The 16,544-nt window shown below is 40.0% G+C and overlaps 1 protein-coding gene across 4 annotated transcripts; it reads left to right on the forward strand.

The window, feature by feature from the left end:
* The first annotated feature begins 556 nt into the window (after positions 1–556).
* LOC115747872 (CST complex subunit CTC1) lies at positions 557–8,488 on the forward strand. 4 transcript variants are annotated; one of them, XM_030684190.2, is made up of 17 exons: positions 557–1,740; positions 1,883–2,001; positions 2,490–2,564; positions 2,660–2,738; positions 2,865–2,927; positions 3,044–3,121; positions 3,293–3,493; positions 4,167–4,271; positions 4,399–4,665; positions 4,739–4,937; positions 5,020–5,222; positions 5,317–5,928; positions 6,003–6,097; positions 6,927–7,128; positions 7,248–7,365; positions 7,488–7,822; positions 8,002–8,488. In XM_030684190.2, exons 1-17 carry the CDS (start codon positions 640–642, stop codon positions 8,188–8,190), a joined length of 4,041 nt encoding a protein of 1,346 aa, XP_030540050.1. In that variant the 5' UTR covers positions 557–639; the 3' UTR covers positions 8,191–8,488. The 4 variants fall into 4 exon arrangements, 3 of the variants coding, with proteins under 3 accessions (XP_030540050.1, XP_030540052.1, XP_030540051.1); XM_030684192.2 differs by having other exon boundaries at positions 7,491–7,822; XM_030684191.2 differs by having other exon boundaries at positions 6,006–6,097.
* The last annotated feature ends 8,056 nt before the right edge of the window (positions 8,489–16,544 follow it).

Raw genomic sequence — 16,544 nt, forward strand, 5'->3', positions numbered from 1 at the left:
AAAAGCAGGAATAGAGAGAAAATTCTGCATGTGACCACGTTGTCGATCTCATTACAATTGATCCCACTACTAGTTCACTTCCATGCTTTACTTCTTTAAGTTGCAATTTCATCTTTCTCTCTGCGCATGAATTATTGAAATCGACCAACTTTGGAATTACATTTGACGGGAAATTTAAGGGTTTTTCTTTCAAATTTATTCTCTTAGGGTAAATCAAGTGTTATGAGAATCAGACACGTGACGCGCATGTGATTGCTGTCGGACAATTTTTTTCGGCCGCCAATGAGCTCAAGGGGTCAGTTGACATGGTCACCAACTTCAATTTTTTTTTTTTTGTGTGTGTTTAAGAAAGTTCACTTTGGGAGGAATTTGAGAAAATGGCTCTACCACAAAGGTTTTTATTCCTCCAATGTTCTACAATGGGCTTGGACTTAGGTTGGCATGTAGTCCATCTGTTAGTTACGGTCCGGCCCAATTAGAAGCCAAGGCCCAATAGCCGCTATAAAGTTAAAAAGCCCTTGGCTTTCCCGCCACGACATTCCTAATTTCCCTCCACCATCCCAGGCTCCCAGTCAGAGTCGATCAAGCCTCCTCCGCCGCGCACTGTTGATTCTTTCACTAGGCGACGCCGCGACGGCGATGGAGGACTCCGACGCGAAGGTGCTCTCTGTCTCCGAGCTGCTCCGGAAGTCTTGTCCCTTCTCCGCTACGTCATCTCTCCGGTCGACCTCCCGCCAGCGGTTCTCCCCTCCGCCTCCGGAGTCAAGCCGCCGCGAGGAGTTTCGCGATCCCAACCCTAGCCCTAGGGTTCTTACTCCTCTGAACCACCCCGTGATGCTCTTAGGGACCGTGACGACCCCTGTCCGCGACGGCGACGGCCATGGCCATTCGCCCGCAGCTCTCAAGTGCTCGAACAACGGCACTTGCTTCCAGTTCTCCGACGGTGCTTCCAGAATTTGCTGCGACGTGTTCGACTTCAGCGCTCACCTTTTGGGGAAGAGAATCCGTGTGGTCGCTTTCAATTTCATTCCGTTTAAGCACGGCGGGGGGTTTCTGGAGATTATTAGATGGAGCTTTGCCCAGTCCCATGGTGGGCTTCGGCCTTGTCCGAACTCTAGCGCGCTTGCATTGGGTTCGGGTTCCTCCTCCGAAGACTGTTCCAAGGCGCGTTATCATGTTCGTGGCACGGTGGAGTCTATCAGTCCTGTTTCTGTTGTTCCCTGTTCCTCTGGGACTCGCTTTGACTCTGGCAGCGCAAGGAATCTTCGCGGTTTCCTAGCACGAATCTTGATTTGTGGATGTAAATTATGTGGCTCCAGAGACATAACTAAGGTTTTAACGGATAATTCAGACGGATGTTCTGGAGGTCACGCTTATTCTCTGCCCGAGTTTGTGTACTTCTGCGGGTCTGCTTCGTTTTGGCATCCTGCAATTACGAAGCTAATAGGGGATGTTGTAGTTTTATCGCGATTGAACAAGAAGTTGGTTTACATAGGGAAGGACGAGTCTCAGGTGATGTTTGTGACGACGGAGAAATCCCTTTTGCATCTGCTAATGTCTTCAAAAATGTCAGCGCATGAGAGAACTAGTATTGGGAAAACAAGTGATTATAGTACTTATACTGGCCTTGCGACTGGGATCTACATGCAAGGAATGATTGTTGAGCTGGATAAAAAAGTTTGGCTTTTGCTAACTGATCAGCAATTTCAACCGCCCCATAGTCTGAGAGTTGGTGCTGTCGTGCGTACTTCGTCTTCCTCAGTGTTTGTACACAAGTGAAATTTGCTGAAAAGAAATTGAGAAAAAAATATTGAAACGGGCAAGGGTTGTGGTTTTACTACTAGCTTTCATCACCATAATATTTCTTCGCTTGTTCTTGCAGGTATCTGTGAAAAATGCTCATCTTCTGAGTGGAAAATATTCTTGGGCAGAAATGCTGATACTTGGAGGTTGCTTTAGGACTAGCATTTTGGTAGAGTCCCCGTCCCCTTTTGAAACGAGGTATTGTTACTTTTAGTTCTTTATTTGTTGAATAAATGGATAGACACGGTCGACTCATCTTGCTCGACACCCCATGCTTTGCTTATAGAAACAAATCAATTTTACAGTTGAATTACCCAGTCATGAGTAATGTCTGCAAGTGTTAACAAATCCTTTTTGCTCTCACGTTTCTGGCATCTTATTTAATAAAAGTGAGTATTCTCCTTACAGATGCAAAGTTTGTACCATCTTCCATAATTCTGTGAAACATGAAAGTCTTTTAATGTTCCTTACATTACTTTGTATTACTCCACTTACTCAGTAGTGAGACGTTCAGGAGTGCATCTCTTAAAGATGTTGGCATGATGTACAGTAAATACTGCTTTCACAGGTGTTGTTGACAAGGGTAATGTGTTGTTGACTGAAAACCAAGTCCTTTACTTGGGGATGTCTGGCCTCAATAAAAGTTCCCTCCAATTAACAACGATCGTCTTATTTACCTTTTGCAGCTGCTATAATTTCCCAGATAAGCAGAGCATGTTGGGAAAATTCATTTCAACCCTGTCATATCCTGCCAGGTTATGGTAGGGACATTCCATGTTCTTATAATTAATATAGTTTTTATGGTTATACTTATTCTGTCACTCTATTGGTCTAATTTCTTTTTGGATTTTTTCAGGGTTCTCCTCACAATTTCATGTTTCCGCAAAAAGTTTTCTGGGATCTTTTCTGAGAAGGAGATTCTGGGATCAAAAAACGTAACTTTTTGCCACACAATTTCTGTCATTTCAATGGACTTGTTTTCACGTCTTATCTCTTGAATTCTCTTTCCCTGTCTTATCATATGGCTTTCTCTTTGGCTAATGGTTGAAAGGCGATTGCAGAAGGAAGGACTGTTGCAGATGTATGCTAGTTCACATTTACCTTCCTGGGCATTTCGAAATAGGGTAACTTAGTAAACTGCTGTTGAACGGAGCAATGCCGTGTATATTTTGCAGATATTTGTTTTTGATTTTCTTTCTTTGTTCCCCGTGATTTACTATCAAAACTCACTTGGTGGCAGCATGGTGTTTTCATGGAGATGTGTAAGCATGATTTCTGTGGCTTTGGTTGTGAACTGGGCTACACGAAGCTGAAATTGGTAGGTCAAGGGCTTAGCTTCTGTGTTATGCTTCGATGAATCATTCTTTTCTCATTTATCTGCCCTATAAGGAGAAGCATTAGTCCCTTATTTTTTTCCGAGTGCTATCTTTCGACAAAAATTTCTATTTGACAAGGGAAAGTACTTAGAACATTTTCTTCACTAACTCAGACAGTGCCCTTCTCGTTGTTGGTTCATCATTGTGAATCCATGTGGGAAGGATTGTTGGTGGAATCAGAAAAAGCTTGTAAAGTATCAGATGACGACAACACAAGCAGCAATCTTTTTGGTGTCAGAGGATCTTATAGTCAGTTAATTAAGAGGATCATTTCAAGCGACAACATTGGTATCACTCTACTTGGAAATCTCAAGGTTCCTCTTTGATCTTATGCTTCCCTGGTTTACTGGAAGATCTGTCTTTATCCAACAATCTGAATATTTATAGTCTTAATTGAAGTTGTCTTACTAACTTACAGGTACATTGATGATTTTCTTTTGGCAATGTATGAAAATCAACATGGGTGTAAGAACTAGATATGTCATATAAGTTGGAAGGAGCCATAGAGTTCCAGCCAATAAATTAATTTAACTTACAAGAGTAGGAAATCTGACATGGAAATACGTCACTCAAATGGAAAACATGATAATACTAGCAGATATTCATAACTTGGCATTTCCTTTTTCTTTGGAAATAACAATCTGACATTTCATTGATAGGAAGAGTATTGACACGATACACTCAGCAGGTATAGACTTGGCCTCATTTAGATGTTGGGGATGCTGGTTAAAAGGTATAATAAGGGAACAAAGAAGACATGGATGAAACTCTAGTGCTCATAGCTAATATGAAGAAACATGATACGATACATTCAGCAGGTATTGCCATAAGAAGTTTCAGGAAGCCAACCTTATTTGGAGAGGATAGGCTTTGCTGTTATGTCTATTCTCATTTACGTTCATCTTTGCTTCCAGTTATTTGCGTGAATGGTGAAAATTGGCTTTCCCAGATCTAATTAGTATTGTCCTTTCCCTTTTCTCCCATAAGGTTTCTCCATTCACTGGAAGGTTGCAGTTGGTTGATGCCATTAGAAGTCTTGATGTTGTCATTCCTGACCTTCCATCAACTTGGAATTCCAATAGCATATATGAGGTCATTTGTGAAAATGTTGTCATAATTTTGTCCTTCAATATACATGTGAGCTTGTTGAAGTTAGTAGGAAAAAGCTCTACTTGGACTATTTAGGATCTGGAGTAACTTTATTCTCTCACATGTCCAGGTAAATGACTATAGTGTTATTATAACGGGAGTATCTCAGTGGACAGGTCAACTTAGACCATTTGATCGAGAATCCTTTTCCTGTAAAAGTATTTTTAATTACATACCCATGGTGAGGGGGATGGGATTGGACATCTCCATTTGTTTTCATTTGAAGAATGCGAACTGCATAGATTTTCATGAGACCTCTGAGGAAGAACTTGAGGACCTTGGCAGTGGCAGTTATCATATATTGCGTATAGTGCACAAGTTTCCTCTATTGCAAAAGGTGCGCACAATTGGTTATGCGGTTTGATTGCTAATGGAAATGGTTGTGTGAGCACTTTTCTCTATTTCCACAGTTATCTGCTGATCCTGTGATATCTCCGTCTATGTTTGTCGAGGCCATAATCTTACCATGGTACTTGTTTCTTGCGGATAAAGATGGAGTGGAATGTCTACCATATGCTTTGATGGACCAGCTGGAGGAAGCTGTGGGACGTAATTCCAATAAATGGGCTGATGGTTCCTCGAAGAGACTTAAAACTGATACTACACCGAGTAAGTGCTTTCTTTTTCAGGCTAATAAATAAAGCTTGTGATGTTGGGACAGATGATAAAGCCTGTTCACATTTTCATGCAGGCAATCGCGATGGAAGGATCCATGACTTGAATTACCATAAAGTACCATGCCAGGTTACTGTTAGAGGGGTAAAAACCAGCTTGCCCTCTAGGCCAGGATCCTTGGGCCGTGTTAAAGGCAATAGCAGGAATGGCATTTCCTATAACATAAGCCCTGACAAGGTATGGCTGGAGTTCCAGCCCTCTGATGTCTCCAAGTATCAGGTATCAATTTTCCAGTAACATTTCGCTCTACATTTGTTTTTCAGGAGGATCTTGCTTGGTATAGAATGAGTAATGTTGATCTCGTTTATGACAGATGCTGAATATCGGTGGTTATTATGTTCTAAAACACGGTAAAGAAGAAAAGCTCTGTCTTCTTGAGGATTCTGCTAGGGGTTTTAAAATTCATTTTCCCTCTAAAACAAAGTTGTGGAGCCTTTCGTTTTCTTCTAGAGATACTCTCCTTCACAATTTACCCCATGATTCTCCATTGTGCACTGATCAAGTTCTTTTGGGAGAAGAAACTGGAAATTTCACAAAGGCATTCTCTGGCTATTCTTCAGAAACTTCCTCTGATATTTGTCTTGATGTATCCACCAAGGCAGCAGGTCCCTTTCAGATGGATCTTCTGGAAATAGAACATAGCTTGACAAAACCAACTGTCAATATAGAGGATATCACTGTGTCTTCATGTAGCAGGGACACGATTTCTTCCCTTTCCAGTAAATTTCCTGGTCATGTTCATCTTTTTCCAGATGGGGATCTTGTCAGTATTAATGGAGATGTTATTGCCATTCAGAGATTTGAAAGCACTTCCTACAATCCGTATCCGAGCCATGAAAACCTTCTCATAAGCAGTCAGCAGTCCAGAGGTTTTATTGGAGATACAATTAGTGTCCGGGTTCACGACAAAACGGGCAATGGCACTGTACTATCCCTTTAATGTCTTTTTGGGATTTAAGATGAATTGAACATGTTATCTTATTTCATTCCTTCTAATAGCAGGTGCAGATATTTGGCACTTTGAGAAACCATGCTTATCCAATTGGTTTTGGACCTGGTGTATACGCAACATTCTGTAGAATCCTGAAGCTCGGGTACCTTTGCCTACAAAGTGCAAATTCAGTGTTCCAAGCTTTATTATATGCAGTTCAATGACCAGTGATTTAATATACTGTTGTATGCTCTCTTGATTCTTGTGAACATTATTGTTTTACTATGCAATACTAAATATTGGTATCGTTTGCATTTGTATGTTCGAATGTCCTTGATTAGAATCATCTTTTGGGATTCCACATGTATTATATATGTGTGATGTCTAAAGATAAATCAGTCTGAAGAGTTCCAAGGTACAAAGAGGGTGGTAATCAAATTTTAGCAACCAATTAGTGAACTATGTGGTAACTTGCAAGTGCTGTACTTGGCAGTTATTCTGGGAGGATTAATTCAGTCATGGACAAAAGGATTTCGAATGATTTGTATGAGAATAGGAGTACATGCGGGTAGACTCTATCTTATAGCTGCACGGAGAGAGTGATGCCAGGGGGCCGTGCAATTCAAAAGCCGATATTGCTACATGGTTTTTTGTGTGGGAAATTGGAAGTCCATTATGTCTTAAGTTGCCCATTTTTTCTGAAGTTCTACCCTTCTCCCTACTCTAGACCTATCCCACTCTCCAAATTTATTATGTATTCCCCAAAAGATATGCAGTTGGCCCATTTTGCCTCTGGCTAAGTGGAATCTATTTCCGGCTCATGTGTAGGTTTGTAGTTTCTACACACCCTGTTATGCTGTTTTGCTCTTGCTGGGTGGCCGGTTCGATGCGGTTTTTTCTGACATTATATATGAGCTGAAGTTAGTATATTTCATTTGCGGTTTTAAGTGTGCTTCAACATGGGTCAATTTTTTTTATTTTTTATTCTTTAGTGGGCGGGAAGGATTCTTGTTGACACCAATATCATTCATCATGATAAATTCCATAAGGATGACCAATGAGCAGTGCGGGACTAAGGATACTACCATGCAGTCTGTGCCCAATAGAAGGGTTGCCTTCAACGGTGCTTCTTCAGGTTTTATTTCTGAATTGACACAAGACCCTGGAAGCAGCATGATGCAACTCCGTTGCAAGGTATATTCTCATGAATAGGTAAAATATATCGTGAGACAATTGTTATTACGGCCCCCTCCCTATTGTTGTTCACTTTATTGTTTGGAAGGTCCTACTCATTGCAGTTTGATATGATGTAGGTTATTGCTGTCCACATTCTGATACTGGAGAAGACCAATGTACAAACAGATTGTTTACCATCGGGGTTCTCTCACCGATCCTCTCCTATTAACATTCCAATTGCTGGTTTTGTAGTTGGTAATTTTGCCTTCTCTCGAGAGGAAAACAAATTAGTTGTCTGTGATTTTCCTTGCATGACATGGTTTAGTTTTGCCCTTTGTCTTCACTTTTACATGGCTTGTATTTTCTTATTTGCACAGAAGACGGCTCCTCTTTATGTTTTTGCTGGGCTAATGCTGACGGGGCATCAACCTTGTTAAGATTGAATGAAAAGCTCCCACAGACAGCTATAGAGAGCACTAGCTGGACACTAAAATGGGTCGGAAAAGGAAAAAATGCCTCCAGAACAAGTGCATATTATGTCGATAGGTTTCTGAAGAAGCATGTCAAAATCACTGTGAGAAATTGTGGGTCGATGCTGGATTCTTCTCGCCAAGATCTTATGTTCTCCGTTGGTTCACATAATGTCCTTAGCAACTTCGAGGAGGACATTCTCTGTTACATTCTCCTTAATGCTAGCTTTGCCACTGATTGGGTAAGTTAACATTAATGCAGGATCCGTTGAATAAGTTCATCTAAGATATTCAATGATTTCTCTGTGATTGTCTTTGTGGCCTCTCTCAGTCAGTTTCTCCGGAGAACTCTGGTATGACTTAATTTGCTCATGCTGACATACACTGAACTTAATGCATTTTGCCTCTTTGTTTATGGCAGAACATAGTTGGAACTGCCATGGATTTAAATACTGCTCGACAGTTGGAGAAGCAGCACTTCCTGGAAATGGAGAAAGAATTGGAGTCGATTCAGCACATATGGGCAGTGGACGTTTCTCATGTAAACCCTCGTAACGAGGCAAAAAGGAATATCGAAGAGTTACTACCCAGCAGTTGTTGCAATGATTAGATTGATGGCAGGACAAAGGTCTACTCATCTGCGGGAGCGTTGTCCGGGTGCTTTTCAGTGGCCCTGGATGTTGCCATGGACCGTGCTAGGCAAGCGCAGAAACATGTCCCACAGACAGGTCAAAATGCATTTGAGTGGGCAGATGTTAAGATTCAGAAAATTAATATGATAAGGGCCAAGGTCTATACCAAAGGCTTGAGTTCTTGGTATCCCCATGGATCGTAGGCAACTTGAGAGTTACCATAATTTCTCGGGCCTAAAATGCCTTGATATAGGCTGCTATGTTTTGTGAGAGAGTTCTCAGTGGTTGGAAATCCGAGTGAAGGGCGACTGGTGTGGGATTGCTACTCAGCTCAAGCTGCTTCTAATGTGTTTTTGTTTTGGTTAGTTGGTAAATGGTGCCTTTTTTCAGATGCAAGTAGTTTGTGGATGTTGCTTAGGAGGCAGAAATGTTAGTTTATCTCTTTGATATACTGAGCTTGTAATTGGCAGACTTCACCGAGTGGTACTCTTTTGGAAAATGTGGGTGATTTTGTGTTGTCCAGTTCCTTAGTTGGATTCATTTTCTTAGCCCCTGCCACTAATCCTGAAAGAACAAGTTGTAAGGGAACTCCACCTCTTAAAAGCCATTTCCATCAGGAGTGAGCAAGATCGGGACTGAACCGGACTGGCCGGGTTGGTTCAGTCCTTGGGGGGGCGGGCGGTCCAATCCTCATAAATGGGACCGGTGATTGGGTAGTCCGGTCCTCTGTTCAATGGTGGATGAGACCGAATCGGACTGCTCGGACCGGACTACCTAGATTAAATATAATTATAAGTCAGGTTTAAGTCCGACGAGAATAATATTCTACAACTAGTAATTTATTACATATATATAATTAGGGAAAAAATTATAAGTTTTTGAAGAACTAGTTAACTTAATTTTCCCATCTTTTGCTCGACACTCACTCCTCTCCTTTTGCTCGATGCTCGTGTCTTGCCTTCGTAACGCAGCCTCGCTTGGCACTCGCTCCTCTCGCCTTCGTCTCTCTACTCACTCCTCTCGCGTTCCCACCTCCCGCTCGTCGACATTGTCTCTCTTCTTGAGTTTTGCAGCCATTGGTGAGACCTACCACGGCCATTGGTGTTGTCGACTTGTCGCTTCCTTTCCTCGTCTCTATTCTCTCTTGGTCGCTTTGATCTCATGTGGTGATTGTACGATGGTCATGTGTATGTTTTATTAGGTTATATGATTGAGATTGGAAGTTGTTAGTTTAGATGCAAGAGTTGGGTTTTTATAAGCAACTAGTGTTAGCAATCCCACTGGGACCGGATTGAACCACCGGTCTTGGTCCTTGTCCAATCCCCTATCCCGAAAATTTGGGACTAGGACTATCAATCCGGACCTGTGGTGGTCATGTCGCTCTTCTCGAGTTTTGCAGCCACTAGCGAGACCTACTACGGCTATTGGTATCGTCGACTCGTCGCTTCCTCTCCTCGTCTCCATCCTTTCTCGGTAGATTCGATCTCATGTGGTGGTTATACGATGATCATGTGTATATTTTATTAGGTTGGATGGTTGAGATTGGAAGTTATTAATTTAGATGCAATGGTTAGATTCTTATAAGCAACTGGTATTAACGGTCCCACTGGGACGGGACGGGACCAGACCGCCTGTCCTAACTCGGTCCGGTTCCTATCCTGAAAATTTGGGACCGAGACTATCGGTCCGGTCCTAGGTTCCATATCGAGCCCGAACCGATCCGGACCATGCACACCCCTAATTTCCATACCATTCTATAAGTCATTCTTCTTTATGTCATTTCCCTACCATTTTTAAAAGAACAAGCTTGTTGGGTTTCTACGTGGTTTTGAACTATTCAACTTGTTAACTAACAGGCCTGGAAAGTGTACATCAATCTAATAAAGTTGGGCTTTGGCCGAAACCAAAAAGGTTAGAATCCCTACCTATGCTACAACCTAAGTAGCATTGACATGCAACACGACACGTCATTTTTCGAAAAAAGAAAATTTTGACAATGAGGACACATTGTATATTAAATATTATATATATTTTTACATTTTGTTTTTGGTAAAAATAAAGAATTAAAAAAGCTCTTGTAATTAAAATAAACTTTACAAGCACTTTCACAATTTGACATCAAAAAGCCAACCTTATAGAAAAACGTAAAAAATAAAGTGATTGACAATAAATATAGCCATGGGCCGTGAACCGCCAGTTCCGACTCATGAACCAGCGATTCTAGTTCATAGCCATGCTTGAACCGAAACTCGCCCTTGAAGGGGCGATCCTGGTTCCGAGCCAGTTCAAGGACCGGTTCCGATTCCGAATTTTAAATTTAATTTAAAATAATAAATTATGAAATAAAAAAATAAATTTTCAATCATAAATTATAATCAAATTGTACATTGTAATCACCAAATAAAGTATAAATTGCATCATTAAAAAATTTCAAAAATTCTAAAAAGATTTTGCAAATAACCCAATTTTGCGGGAGTAAACTAATTTCGGAAACATTATTGGAAATAAACGCACATAATAAATCTTTATAAGCAAAATATTGATGAAACAACTCGTAGGTGGAATTTCAATGAGTCGAAACATCTTTTGGAAATCTTTTTTGTTTTTATCCATGTGATATACAAAATCTGCCATATTCTTTCATAACTTGGGGACGACTTCATTAAAATTTAATTGCTCTCTTTATTGGGGTGAGAAAAGCCTCAAGAGTTCGTAAACCATATTGTACACATAAATTTAAAACGTGGCAAACACATCTAATGCGAAAAAATTGTCCACCAAAAGAGAGCTTATAAATATTTTCTAACTCGGGAATGAAATCGGTATTTGACGTGGTATTATCAAAACCAACTGAAAAAAATTTATTAATCAAATTATATTCTTCTAAAACTTGCCTAATTATTCTATAAATATTATTGGCGGTATGCCTTTCATCAAACACTCGAAATGCAAATACTCTTTTTTGAATGTTCCAATCATCACATATCCAATGACATGTGATATCAATATAAGAAAGAATTTGCCAAAGGTTACTCCAAATGTCACTACATATATGCACACATCCATTGAAATCCGTAAAAAAGTTTTGCAAAGCTTTTTTATTTTTATTTTTTATAAACCCTAAAATTTTCGCGTTTAAGAGTAGTTCTCATAACATGTTTTGCTTGCAGAGTACATGCAGTGTTTATCAAAAAATTCAAACTAAAATTTTCACCAGTAGTAAACAGTAAATGTTCAATGGGAATATCTTGAGCTAATGTTTCTTTATAAAATTCATCACCGTAACGAAATAAAGGAGAAGTGTTAGGATTAGCGTACTTGAAAATTTATTATTGCATGGTATCGATCCTCGCTTGCATTGCATGTTTTTGCTTTAGATGCCGACAGTATATTCCATAGCCATGTCCTTTATTAAAATTGTATGATTTCGTACAATATTTACAGTTTATCTTGTACTTGTCTGCGCCTACATGTACCTTGTCGAAGTGTTGCCATAAGTTGGATGTACTCTCCCGGGCTTGCCGTTCCGGCTCTTTTGCTGTCGACGTTTCTTCGACGCCAATAGGAGGATGAAGACTTTCTTGCGTTGGGACGTGCTCGACGTTGGGAATATATTTGATATTATCATTAGCGTCTACCCAACATGTAAACTTACAAGGATCATATTAATCATGAGGTTGAGGATAATCGGATTCTCCCATCCCCATTGGCATTGGGCTCTTTCCCCTATCGCTAGTTCCTCTTCCACTTGCCATTTTTGTCAGAGAATTGAGCGGAAAGCCGATTCAGAAAATTGACAGAATTGAGCCGAGATTGAGAGAATTTGAGAAAATTTGAGAAAATTGAGAGAAATTGTAAGAAAAAATGAAAGGAGGGGGAATTATATTTATAGAAAATTTAAGAAGGAAAAACAAGGGGAATGGGGTATAATGCAACGGCCAAATTTTGGGCCGTTGGGGGGGTCCCCCTTTTTTTTTTGGCCGTTCGGAACCGGCCCGGAACCAGTCCCGAATTTTTTTAAACAGTAACTAGCCCGTGAGGGGCCGGGCCTGTTCTGATTTGAAACCATCGATCCCGATCAACGGGCCAGTTTCGGGCCCAAATCGGGCCGTGGCATGTCAAATACAACTAGGGTACAATAATTAACTTTCCCTCATCTCTCTCGCTCACCTCTCTAGACTCTTGCTCCTTCCCCTTCCCGTTCTTTTCCTTTACCTCTTCTTCCTCGGTCTCTCTCCCTATTGTCTCTCTCGAGCCTCAAGAAGCGGACGCCCTCCTCCTACCCCCTTGATATCTACCCTATAGAGCCGCGCTTTCCCTCGTCTCTGTCACTCTCTTCCTCATCTCTGGCATGGCCCCGAGACGAGGACACCCTCTCCCCCGATCTCCGACCTCGATTTGCCCTTTTGCCGGTGAGATCTGACCATGCGCCACCAAAGCAACTATCGGGAAGGCCGATGAAGCGCACGAGGAGTTGGGTCTAGGCCAACTTCTTCGGTTTCCTCACCGACTCGCATATCGCCATCATTGACAACATGTCGGAGCGTGTCGAATGCATGTCGGTGTTCGACATGCATCCAACACCAACACGAAGAGCCCCTTAGCGTAACGGTGCTTATTAGGTTCAACTTGTAAGGGAAAGGAAAAAATAAAGGCAATGTACAAAGCTTTTTGCCATATCATCTGTGAACTCCAAAGAATATGGTATTATCTAAATTCTGGACTTAATTACCAATCATTTGTAACCTTTTGTATTTATGCTAGTTCAGCCCTAAACTTTTTAATTTTGCCAAATTAGTTCTAAATTTTGGTCAAAACTTCAATACAATCATTCTAATAAATTTTCACTAGAAAATCGCTAGCGTGGCGATCTAGACATCTCTTATTGTCCCGCATGGCATATCACCACGTCAGTAATTTTTGATGAAAATTGATGGGAAGGATTACATCGAAAGTTTATGACTTAATTGGCAAATTTGAAAAGTTTAGGACCGCCATGAAGTCTGTATAATAGGTTCAAGATTGATTGGGCAATTTCCCTTTATAACATCGTTGATAGTAAAACATGTGAATTTATTAGTCATGTTATATAAGATGTCACTTTTCGACAACAAAAAAAGATGTTACTCTTGTGCAATTGACATTGCTAGTATAAAAAAAAGTTATATCCACTTTAGTTGATGATGTGTGCAAGGGAGAGTGATTCCGTTGGAGAGTGTTTCTGCGTGTAAAGTGTTGCAAGTGGTTTTGATGGACTAAAGTGTATGGATGGTGTATGGAGGAATTTCCGGATTAAGTGTATGAATAGCGTAAGAGAATAGCAAAGACCCGATAGGTAACGAACTATATCGTGGCGTAAATATATCACTAACCAACAATATAGAACGAAGGATAGAATGATTACCACCAAGACCTAGAGATAATACTAGCCAAGGATAAAGATCGGGATTGGACAAAGTGATAATGAAGGGAAGTGTGAATATATCAGAGTGTATGGGGACGAAAGTCGAAGGATGAATACTAATGCAGGATTGATTATGATCTATACCGAGGCGTTAATGATGAACCACTGGACAATGATGCAGATCGGGATTGACGAAACTCACTATCACGGCATAAAGACTATGCCACTAACTGAGGATAAAGGGCTTTGAGATAGAAAAGCTCACCACCAAGGCTTAAAGATATCACCAGCCAAGGATAAAAGGCTTTTTGGCTCACTGCTGAGGAGTAATCTACTCCAAGGTATTCACCAAACATGAGGAAAATCTCACAAGTATTTTCATTCACCAAACCATTGTCTTCTCTTTTCTAAAATGGAGATTTCACCTCATTACATAGAGGGATAAGACAAAGCAAATTGGAAAAAGACAATCAATCTCGTCCAACAATATTGTATGGTTAATAACAACCTTAAAGATCTACTAATTGCAAAATAAATAACTCCAATCAGCCTCCCATTGATATGTCTTTGATTTGGCATCAAATCAGCAACTAATCAAGCATTCGGCAAGAGTATACCCCATGGAATGAGTAATCAATTTGCTAAGCAATCAATATGGTGAATTGCCATGAAATCCGCAATTAATCTGATTAGCAATCAATCTGGTGACTCATCACAAAATCAGTAATGAATCTGGTGAATCAAGAATCTTATTCGTAAGAGAAATAATGAAGACGTTATTATTCACAATCCTAGTCGATAGTCTTCATGACGACATAAGGATTATTAGTGACATAATGAGATGCTCCGCATCATTTGACCCAACAAAAATCCAAAATTTTCCTTTTTTCATCATAACATAATTTTGAATGACTTAAAAGAATCCAGAAATTCTACGGCCTAGGAAGAAAAAGAGGCATGCCCTAGCTTGACCGTAGGAAGAGCTCAAATTGAAGAAAGGAAAACACCCTCTTTTTTTCTTCTCTGCAAGAAGTGGATAAGTGCCAAACTGAAGAAGACCTGATCTACTCAGTCAACCCCTCAAATTCAACCTGTTCTCCTCGTTATAGTCAATCTTCAATTCAACGAATATGCAAAAAAACTCCATAAAGATGACAACAGCCTGTAGAACGGGATAGTTCTAAGGTTAAATTGCAAAGGAGAAGAGAATTGGAGGTACCAACAGCTGCAATTATAAGCTTGTTATTAGAGAAAAACGGATTGTATGACGTCGCATATCCACAATGGGAAAAGTACCAAAAAAGTCGTAAACATATTTCATTAGTATCAATTCAGCTAAACCTTTAATTGGATCAATATAATCCTAAACTTTTACATTGGTACTAATTTAGTTTCTTCAGCCAATTTAGGAAAAAAATCGCTAATTTGAATGCCGGTCGTTCTATGTGGCATGGTTGATGTTGATATGGATAATTTAATTTTTCGATTATTTTTTAATTAATTTTATTTTTATTTTTTTGTTCTTTATGGAGAGGGCTGGCCTCACGGCAAGGGTGGCCTTGGCCCCCATCACGTGGGTGATAGTTTGCCTCGTCGGGCCTAGACGATGCCCAATGGGACGAACCCTCGCCCCTCGTCTATGGCGACGAGGCGACCCTATTCTATGGCAGCTAGAAAGAAAGAAAAAGAAAGAAAAGGAAAAGAAAAATAATTATTTAAAACTTATAAGATAAATGTCCACATGAGCATCGGTGGTGCCACGTGGGATAGCTGGTCTCTATGTCAACGATTTTCTATTTAAATTAGCCGGATGAACTGAATTGATATTAACATAAAAATATTTATAACTAAATTGGTCCAATTAAAATGCGTAGGACCAAATTGGTACCAATGCAATAAGTTTAGCACTTTTTGGTAATTTTTCCTTTTCAAAATTTTGGAAAAACGGGTTCTCTTCATTCTTCAATTCATCCGATCTTGTGCCAGGCAAGTTGAGATAATTTAGCTGACTTTGTTGCGAGTTTTTGTGTATATAAACTTCCATCGAGGTAGTAGCTGGAACACAGATTCTATCGCCAAACAAATTTGATCTTGTCATCGTCTTTGAGTGCACTAGAGGGAGAGATCTTGAGAATAGTATTAAAGAAAATGGCAGGATGGAAATGTGCAGAACTTGTGTTGCTAGTGATGGTCACAATCACGGCTCCCTTTGTTTGCGAAAAACAACTTTAAAAAAAAAAAAAAGATCCCAAATTTTCCGGCGTTTGTTCATAGAAAATAAACTAGTTAAAGAAAACATTCTCCTCCAATGAAAAAATACCTTTAAGATAGGGAAAAATACTTTCCGAAAATCATTTTCCCTCATCTGTCCTCCCTATACTTTTTCATATTCTTTGTCTTTCTAATTATTTTTATTTTTTCTTTTTTTTAGGCCACAACGACCAGCCACAGGCGAGAGACGAGCTCGTCCAAGGCCGGCGAGGCTCCACCTCGCCGGATCCAACAAGGTCGAGCGAGCTCGCGGCTGGTGAGCTCAGCAGATTAGGCGAGGCTCAAGCTTGCTGGCGACCAGCAGAGAAAGAAAGACAAGTATATAAAAATATAGTATTAATAAATAATTTGCGTTTATTTTAAGTTACAAAAAGTATTCATGTCATCATCGGCCGTGTCACGTAGAACGGCCGGCTCAATGTCAGAAATTTTTTATCAAACAACAACGCAAAAAATCTAATGAGATTTTCCTTACCAAACGACGGAAGAAATTGTCCAGATCATTTTGAAGTCTTAGCAAAACATCAAAAAATATTTTCATTTTTTTGGAATAACTTTCCAAAAAACATTTTTCAAACAGGTCATAATTTTCACAAAACCAAAAAAGCCTTATTTTCAATTCATCATAATGGAAATGAAATTTTTAAGTTTTTGGAA

This window comes from Rhodamnia argentea, chromosome 2, assembly GCF_020921035.1.
Source record: "Rhodamnia argentea isolate NSW1041297 chromosome 2, ASM2092103v1, whole genome shotgun sequence".
Taxonomy (NCBI): domain Eukaryota; kingdom Viridiplantae; phylum Streptophyta; class Magnoliopsida; order Myrtales; family Myrtaceae; genus Rhodamnia; species Rhodamnia argentea.